This window comes from Microtus ochrogaster, chromosome 2 (assembly GCF_000317375.1).
Source record: "Microtus ochrogaster isolate Prairie Vole_2 chromosome 2, MicOch1.0, whole genome shotgun sequence".
Classification (NCBI taxonomy): Eukaryota; Metazoa; Chordata; class Mammalia; order Rodentia; family Cricetidae; genus Microtus; species Microtus ochrogaster.
Window position 1 is genome coordinate 8,095,511 of NC_022010.1, and position 10,002 is coordinate 8,105,512.

At 50.0% G+C, this 10,002-nt stretch overlaps 1 protein-coding gene across 1 annotated transcript in view; it reads right to left on the bottom strand.

The window, feature by feature from the left end:
• Fbxw8 (F-box and WD repeat domain containing 8) overlaps nt 1-10,002 on the bottom strand; it is a 102,073-nt gene that overhangs the window by 13,054 nt on the left and 79,017 nt on the right. Inside the window, exon 8 of the mRNA XM_005344342.2 lies at nt 852-979. Coding sequence (XP_005344399.1) covers nt 852-979 — 128 coding nt within the window. The remainder of the gene's footprint in view (nt 1-851; nt 980-10,002) is intronic.

The following is a 10,002-nucleotide window of genomic DNA, read 5'->3' on the forward strand; positions in this document are numbered from 1 at the left end:
TGCTCTAGGTGGGGTGGGCTGGGGTGGGGCTCGGGATACAAACACTATGTGATCCAACAGTGGCTTCTGCAAGCTGCTACTCCACTGGGACAGAGCTCTGGGATCTGGCACAAAGAAACCCCAGAACCGAGCAGCCCCGCACCTGCAGCCTGGGGCTGGGCCCAGGGGAGGGGTGCCAGCAGCCCTGGCGACTGGCCAGTCTACCTCTCTCTGGGGCACTGAATCAGATGCAGTAGGTAACTAGCCAAAAAGCAGAGAGAAAGCAAAGGAGAAGACAAGACAAGGGGGAGAAAAACAAAACTTTGGACTGGAAGGGTCTTTTTAAACACTAACCCTGCGGTGCTAAAGGCTGGCACTGGCCCCTGGACCAGGAAAACTGACTTCCTCAGCCAATGTGTTAAAGAGAAGGCTGCTAATCAGCTAAATAGAAACTGGAATCTGTTCCCATCAAGTCTCTTTTCCGTCACCAGAGGGACACGCAGTGCTCTGAAATACACTCTTGGCATCACTTGGCAGGCAGCCCTATTGTGCTGAGCACGGCCAGTCTCTTAGGTTATTGTTTTTAATATCAGAAAGCGAGCTTTTCTGTGCCAAACAAATTCTGTAACAGGGGGACAAAAGATATTCCAAGTGGTCTCGCTGAACCATCCACCAACTGCCTGAAAAGAGGACCAACCATCCTGTGTGCTTCAGAAGCGAAGTGGAGGCATAGAAGGTCCAACTATTACCTAATGCAAGACTTCGCTCCAAGTCCAGAGGATGGAGTGGGGGTTGGGGACTGCAGGCAAGGCTCAAGCATGAGACACTCACGCTCAGGGCCACAGATGAGCATCATTTCAGCCCGGACCTACCTCCTGTCCATGTTGCCGCTGACCATGAGGTGGGGAGGGCTGTCCCGGAGGTTGACACAGGTGAAGTCACCGAGCGCATTGCCGAGCTTTGAGAGACAGCGTTCTGCTTCCAGGCTATACACCAGGATCTGAGAGGGGGAGAGTATAGGTGTCAGTCTCACACGGCAGAGGGATGTCACACACTTCTTACTGTGCCACCTTTGAGGAATGAGCATTTCACCGTCCCCAGAAGACACTGGGTTACTCAATGGCTTGGACACTTCCCAGGGGCATAACTACTCAATTGACAAAAGACCAAGAAAGGGAAACCAAAGAGGTCCTTGGCCAAAGCGAAAGCAGGAGAAAGAGACACATGAATGGTGGGTCAGCAGCCTGCTTTCCCCCACACTGCTGCACTGAAGCCCAGCCCAGGTGATTGTTTTCTGTTTGTTTGAAAGGAAAGAAGGCTACAGGTCACTGGCTTCGAATTCGGGGTTAACTGAAGAGCGTACAGAGGCCCTAGGAAGCTGCACCAGACAGTGCATGGAGCTACGGCCCAACAGCACCTTCTTCTGCCTTCTTCCCCACTCTCCCCTCAGTTTGGTCATGAAAGCTGGTGGGAAGATGCTTGTGGGCTCCACATGGTGCAGTCCTCCTGGAAGGTGTCTGCACTGCTTCCTCAGCAAAGGGGAATAAAGGACGGATTGCACAGAAGCCCCGAGAGTTTTTTAATGAAAGAAATTATTAGCTCATGGGAGGCATTCAATGAACAGTACAGGACCCAGGCCTCCTCACTGCACCTCTGCTGACTTCTGCTGAGCATGTGGTGAGCACACTGAGCTGGGTTTGCAGAGCAACTCAGCGGCACTCCTATAGAGACCATGCTCTCTCTTCTGGTTAACCCAGACACTTTTGAGTGGAGAGTCTTATGTCGGTCCTGAGAAATTCCTAACAAGTAAAATCATCTCCTCCTTGGGAACAATACACATTTCTATATCCAAATCTGTGAGACTCTGTGGTCTAACACTACAGTCACAGCTACTGCTAACACTGGAAGGAAAGACAGCAGAAGTCACAGATTCTCAGCATCTAATGCACAAGCCAAGATGCAGCTAAGATGAAAGGTTTCTGACAGAAATTTGGGTTTGCTTACTTATTTATTTTAAAAACAGGGTCTTCCTATGTAGTTCTGGCTGTCCTGGAACTCAGCCTGTAGACGAAGCTGCCCTTGAACTCAGAGATCCCCCCGTACCTCTGCCTCCTGAGTGCTGGAATTAAAGATATGCACCATCCCTAGCTCCTGACAGAAAGCTGTTTCTAACAGACACGTGATCAAATCCATCTTCAGCAAATGAGCTGGACATTATCACAGGTGGCTCCTCAAGGATGAAAAGTGAAAACCAGCAACCTGATGGTATGTCTTGAAAACGTGTGTCTGTGGAAAGACACTCCAGTGCCCTGCTCTGCACGCAGAGAGGGTCCACAGCAGCCCCCAACAAGCACAACTACTGGGGGACAGTTTTAAAAGAGTGACTCATCTTTTTGGAGCAACCATTTTGGATTTAATTATCATCACAGATTTCAATATTTTGGATTGATCTGTTTGTTTTTAAAGTACACCAGTGCACACAGCAGGAAGGCAGATGGACCTACAGGAGCAGGCAGAGGTAAAAGTACAAGGACTGAGGCTCACACAAGTCAGCAGCAGCCTCCACTTTTTTTCCAGTTCTGTTTTGACAAGTGGATCAATCATCTCTGAGTGGTACAGGGAGATAATCCCCGCCAAAAAGACTGCAAATTCATCATAAAGACATCTAAGTCAGCAGTCAAGGATTTCTAAAATGTTCAATAATTCAACGGATCAGAACTATCCAAAGAGAACCTTTACCATTGCGTTTAGTTAAAGACCACAGAGATTGGAAAACACATTACCATCTCAAAGGCAGGTCTTCCACGCTACAAGTCCCTTAACGACCTTTACCATGGCTCCCTCCCTCCCACTCTCTCTCTCTTTTAATAAGGTTGAGCAAATGGGACTTCATTTTATCTGATTGCCACAGACGAGTGATATCAATTATTCATGTTCACACTCCCTCTTGTTAAGACCATGCATTAGACGAATTTTTCTCTTTATTGCCCTGCTTGGGTGAGTCTTAACCCACGACCACTTGAGTTGTTCTCAGAGGTGTTCAGAGATGCTGGAGAGAAGGGGAAACTCCCCCCACCAGATGCAATCTGGGAGCAGATGCTCGGCACTAATGTGGCCAGCGAGTCAATAGAGCGGCCAAGCAGCAAATGCAGGTTCAGCAGTGTTAGCAGCAATCATGGTGCAGGCATGTGCTGTCATCCTCTGTGCTCCTAGGAGTTCTTTCTAAAGCGAAGCCCAGACTGCTGTGCATGCTGAAGACATCTGCACGAGACACGCTATGAGATCGAGTTCTCGTGTCACTGTTTTCTAGTGGACCTGCATGACCCCCACGTGAACAGAAGCATCCTCTTCTTAAGGGACTGGACAGGGAGTTTTCCGTTTCTGCTTACTTCCCCCTCTGAGAGCTGAAGTCATTTCTGATAAAACATAGCTTTCGAATCCTGACTTTCAACTATTCTGACTGGTCTCAACTATACTTTTAAAGATATATTACAACTGAAAGACTGTAATGTATCTCATAGTAAGTTATAAGAATAAATTACATAGTAGAAGAGTGTGACCCATCTCCAGGAACCAGCCACCCAGAACAGTCTGGTAAGAACAAGTAGATTTTGAGTGTGAGGGTCCATCTCTCTTGCTCTGAACATACAAGGCATTTCTGTGAGCTTGGTATTTCACAGCTGCTTCTCCACAAGTAGCTCTGGTTCTTCTGAATGGAGAACTTTTGTGCATATATAATTCCATATGATAAGTTGTTTCTATTCAGTTTTTGATAAAACATTCAACAGCCAGTGACAAACACTTATGAATCCTCTTCTGTGCAGCAGGACTGGAGTGAACGGGTGTGGCAGCCAACATACTGACAGCTGAAAGAGCTGTGTCTGTACCAGCTGCTGCTAGCCCAGCCGCCCCACGCTCCCACACATGGGACCTGCCTCTTCTGGGACCAAAGAGCCATCGTGTTGCTATGCCCTAGCAGCTGGGATCTCAAGCAGGAGGAGGGCTGTTGTACTGGTCACACAGTCAGGATGGAAATGGTCACAGGTCCAACGTCTAGAAAGCATCAGCAACTACTCTGGGCAGGGAGGTCTGTATCTTCTCCATGTGACTGGTTTGTGCTGGATTCTAGAGGCTGCGGGATTCCAGCCAAATCCTGATGGAAGGGCCAGAAGATGGCTACTACCCTCTCAGTGGGGTTGGTTGAAAGCCTGCCACCCGCTCCTCCACCCTTTGAAATCAGGGCTCAGCACAGCAAGTTCTTCCTAAACACAGGACTGACATCACCCATCTGTGAACATGAGCCACCAACAGACAGAGATGTCTTCAAAGAGCTTTGGAGCCTTGCCGAGAGAGAAACTGTGTCATGTTCTGATGAACAAGGAACACAACTCTGAGTTTAATTTTACCAAAACTGCAGAAAGTGGCTGGCTGGCTCACCTCCTTAGGACCTTAGCCACCTTGGCAACACGGTCAGCAGTGGACAGAGCCTCGTCCCACAACAACTGTACTAAGAACCTTTGGAATCCAAGAGCGTTTGCCTGCTCCCCTTTAAGCAAGGGGTGTGCTGAATGGACTCAGAGGGAAGAGCTGACCCAAGGGTTGCAGACTGTAGACACAGCTGCCCGCTCCCTCCCTGCCACCCTCCGGGCCTCTTCCTTCACTACACTTTGCTCTTTGAGAAAAGCCATGGTCAGAAGCCAGTTCTGAACAGAGAGCGCCGGCTCGTGCTCTCCATCTGCACCCACTTTAAGTGTACTCTGCCCTGTCCACTACCACCCTTGGCATGAAGGCTTTTCCCCTCTCAGCAGAGCAGGGGGTGTTTTTGGTCAATGCACTGCATCTGGTGTTCCCAAGTGCCACCCTGAACCATGTCATCAGCCAAACAAGGAGGGGAAACAGCCCAAGACTGCAGTCTTGAAGGCTGGGTGCGGCTTTGTTACCCAGCTCTTACACAGTGGAGAGTGCTTCCTCAACCAGGGCTGTAAGGTCCCTGGAGCAGAAATGCTGCTGCCCACTGCCTTTCAGCATGACTAGCAGGGACCAGATGCCATGGTAGTTATGTGGACCTGCATCTTGCTAGGTGTGTGCATTTGTGTTTGGTGATAACCAGCTAGGATTGGTAACCAAGCAAACCTAGAATCCACTCCAGTTTGTGCTTAACTCTTTCCTCCATTAGGTGACCTTGGGGATCCACAAGGAGATGTCTCATCCTGCCCCAATCCTGTGGGCTCCCTTGTTGTCTGACAAGTTGGCAGACCAGGAAGCCTGGTAGTAGTGGATTTTAACTGTATTGTATTTTTTTTAAGTTTTTAATTTTTTTAGAGATTTTTATTTATTATGTACACAGTGTTCAGCCTCCATGTATGCCTGCAGGCCAGAAGAGGGCACCAGATCTCATTACAGATGGTTGTGAGCCACCATGTGGTTGCTGGGAATTGAACTCAGGACCTTTGGAAGAGCAGTCAGTGCTCTTAACCTCTGAGCCATCTCTCCAGCCCTTAATTGTATTTTAATAAGACTGCCTGAAGATTTGAGAGTAAAACAGTCCCACTGGTGAGCTTTACAGACCAGATTATGATGGCACACACCTTAATTCCAGTAGCCACACTAGTTGCCATAGAAACTGGTTGGGGCATGCCTTTAATCCCAGCCCCAGAGAGGAATATAAAATGGGGGAAGACAGCTCTCAGATGCAGTCTCCTGAGATTCCACGAGGCAGGATCGCCATTTCAGACTGAGGTCGAGGTAAAAACCAGTGCTGGCTGTTTTGTTTTTCAGATCTTCAGGTTGAACCCCAATTTCTGACCCCGAGTTTTTATTAATTCGTGTTTCACCTAGCAAACAGCTTCTCAAAGTGCAAATCAAGTCTGTTACCAAACAGCCTTTTGCACATTCCATTCACTCAAGGGAAGCAGTACAATTCACAGAAGCCCAAGGTGATGGGAGCACTGAGACCAGAAAGAAATGAGGGAGCCTGGCTAGGGGCTACTCTGGGGACACCTGACAATGCCAGGTGGGGATCCAGCATCTGGCAGCAGAGAACAGCACAGCTGAGATCTCTGTATAAAGCTAAGCCTGTGGGGTGACAGTGGGCCCATGTCTGGAGCAGCTCAGCTCAGCTCAACACGGGGGAGCACAATGCTCCCCCAAACCCAGAGCTACCAGACCTTTGTGGGACCCACGAATCAACACCAGTCATGCATTGGCTCACAATAAAGGACGAGTCCTACAGCCGAGACAGAGAGAAGCAGGGATGGGATAACAAGGTATTGGCCGTTTCAGGTAAATGCCACAGAGTCAGTGTGTGGAGAGTTACCTACCGTGTGAGAAGCACAGCAAACTGAGTGTGTTTGAGAAACTGAACCCAGATTCTAGAAGTCATGGTAGACGGACAGGCTAAGCAAAGCCTGAGGGTGAACCAGGGAGCAGGAAGCTGGTTTTGAACAGTTCCTCAGTACACACGCAGAGAGGTAGATGGGAGGGAGTGGGGAGCAGGAAGCTGGTTCAGCACACATCTCACCTGAGCTCCAGTGAGCAAATGAAGAAGCTTCAACAGGTACAGACTGAGTGTTTTCTACGGCTAAGGGAAACACCAGAAATCCCCAACAGGAGAAATGAAAATAAATCTATACGAAGATGCTGGCGGGAAACCTCATGCTGTGGTTCTGTCATTTCTGAGACAGGGCCTTGCTGGGTTTCCAGCCAACCTTCCAACAGCAAAGGGGGAGAAGTCCCCTGAGGGGTGAGTAGTTCCAGTCACCTTCTCACGAGCGTCAATGGATGTCAAAACCAGCAGTGTCTTCAAGGGACTGAGCAATCGCCTATCAACCTCGGACAATGGCAGTCTGGCCACATGGGCCTTTAAGAGGGATGGGAAAATGAGGACATTGTAAGTAGAAACACAGCTCTGGGCTTCACTAGCAAAGCAAATGAAGAAATCACTCCTGAAAAAGGCCTGCGAGGTTGGGAGGGATAGTGACTCAAGTAACTGTAGAGACATAGCAAACACAGGCTGCACAGCGCAGCATCAGCACTGCGGGCAGTAACAGGGCGGACTTGAGCCCCCACTCCAGTGCAAGGCCGGAAGTGAGGGAAATGTCCCATAGCGACCAGATGCCAGCCACACAGGCTGAGTTCTCGGTGACATGCACAACCTGTAAGTGCTGTCTGCCCATGGCAAGAACAGCAGTCTTACAAAAGACCTGCAGTCTGCTGCCCTCCCAGCGGGTCAGCTGCCCTGGGCAGCTCTGCAGCTTCCTAGGTGCATCTCTGCAAGAACAGGGCCACCACCAATGCTCATTTTTATAAATACAGAAGACAGGAAGGGAAAGGACACATTATATATCCTGGTAATGACAAGCAAGACATTTCACCCCAAAGCAAGGTGTGCACACTACTTTACACACACAGCAGTGTGTGCACACTGCTTCACACACACAGCAAGGTGTACACTGCTTCACACACACAGCAAGGTGCACACTGCTTCACACACACAGCAAGGTGCACACTGCTTCACACACAGCAAGGTGTGCACACTGCTTCACACACAGCAAGGTGTGCACACTGCTTCACACACAGCTAAGTGAACAACCTGGGGAATTCACAGGTGAGCTAAGATTTTTAAAAGAATGATAAAGATGGACAATTGGGGAGGGCAAGGAAGCTGGGGAAAAAAGTAAATCACACACAAAACAGCCAATAAAAAAATAAAAAAGCAGTTAATATACATGAATAATGGATGTCCGATTTAAAAGCAGTTTACTCTGATATGATGTAATTTTTGACAACCAGCCAGAGAGACGATTTTAAGTCCTTGCCAGAGATAAGTCATCACGTGAGGCCTGGCGCGGCCTTGTCTGTGACCATGTGGAGAATGACTTTCACCACTGCCTCAGAGGTGACTTCACTGTTGGCAAACAGAAACCTGCCTCTCAGGTGCCCTGAGCAGCACCCCAGCAAGACATAGCACTTGAAGAGATGGCTCCCCTACATAAGCACAGCTCCCTGAAAACAGCCCCCCAACAGTTTCCATGACACACTCTGGCACTGTCTTGCGCTCATTCACACAAAGGGAAGAAGCTTGGCTGCTTTCGTATTTAAGTTTTAATTGGAGTGACAAGCCCAAAGGCCAAGATATTTCAGGGATGGGACGGTGTTGCCGAGCATCGCCAGGCACCGGGTAGGCAAGGCCTGCACACACTCCCCACTACGTGCCAATGCACCTGCAACCCTGGCTGTTCCAGGACTGGGCTCTTCCTGGGAAGGCAATGCCAATCACATAGGCTTGCCAGGCTTGCGGCTTTGTGATGTGGGCAGATGTCTACAAAGGACTAGACCGAGGCCAAACCAACACCTACTGTGACCTAAGCCTGAAAGGAGCCAGAGTAAGTGTACCCCTGTGGAGTCCAGGACATGGTCTCCACGTCTCTCTCCTGACACATGCCCAGGGTGGTACAGGACAACAGGTCTCCTCAGAGCAGCAGGAGACACCGCTCCCACCTGCTTCAGATATTTCCTTACAGAACCATCACCACAGGGAAGCAGGGAAGATGTGACCACCAAGAGCACCATGAGAGGGACACAAAGTGAGCAGAGAACACCTGCTGTCCCATGCAGATTAGAGTCACAACGCAAACATCTGGGTGGCCTCATCCCAGATGGCAGCACGCTCTCTAAACACTCATAGGCATCAGCCACACGTGCAGCATGAGCTTTAGAGGGAGGAGCAGAGCTGCATACCGGGATACGGACTCTTAAAGTAAAAAGTCTGCATGAGCTTTAGTGGGAAGGTGACAGGCAGAAGGGCTGGTGATCAAAGCTCTCTATGGCCTACAGACTGAAGACACTGTCTAGGAAGCTCATTTGTCTCATTACCCTTTCTTCTCACCAGCCTGACTTCTGCTTCAGCCCCCAAATTAGACAGACAGAGGATCAGAGAGCAGACCAGCAGAACTGTGTGGCAACTGCCTCTCCCACAAGCCCTTCTGAATATACTCCAGAATCTCGACCACCCAGAAGAGAGACACACCAACACCTGCACTTAGCCATCAGGAAACTGAATTGAAAACCATTTGAAATAGCCTGGCCCACATTGTGCAGGGAGCAGCTGGGAAGCAGACCAGGCAGAAAGACCCGGTCTTTCCCACCCAAGCTACCACACTGGAGTGCCTCTTCCTGGTCCCTGCTCAGAACGGGTGCTCCTGAGAACAGTTGTGTGTGCAGCACTCTGGGGTCACAGCTCCATCTGACTTCACAAGGGCTTAAGTGGGGCCACCATACTCCCCACTGTTCCTACAAGGAGATGGAGGGACAGAGGGTACATCCCTTGCCCAGCTTGGAAGTTCTGGAAGTAGGCTTTGAGCCTGGGGGCTAGCCTTCAAAGCTCCTGCTCTTTCAACCTCTACCCAAGGCCACCCAGAGTGCAGGCCCAGCAGAGTGTCAACAGCAGCACCACCTGGCCAGGCCACACTGATTGCCAGCTCTGTTCCTGTGACACAGCAGGACCTCTGCCTTCCACTGCACTGCACTGCTTCTCTTTTGCCCTCAGCTGTGAGCCCGTCTCCTGTCCACCAGTCTAGGGTGGGCTGCAGTGCAGCAGCAGGGTTAAATGTGAGCTTCAGGCGCATGTGTGCTGACGTCAGGAGAGGAACTGCAGGGCTGAAGCTAAGGCCTCTTCTGAAAAGACACGGGGAGAGGGAAGTGGTGGCATCTGCCAGTCCTGGGTAGGAAGGAACCTCACATTCAAGAGGGTGACATCTCTGGGCTGTGTAGAGAGACTATCCTGTAGGTATGGGTGGAGAGTTGGAAGCTAAGGCCTGACTTTAAAGGCAGGCTACTGGCAAGAAGCAGGGCCTCACCTAGTGTTTGGCATAAAACTGAAAATACACTTGGTGTATGTGTGTGTACCAGGGAGTGTGTGGGGTGCAGTGGTGTATGTGTGTGTGCCAGGGAGTATGGGGAGGGTGCAGAGGTGTATGTGTGTGTGCCAGGGAGTATGGGGAGGGTGCAGGGGTGTATGTGTGT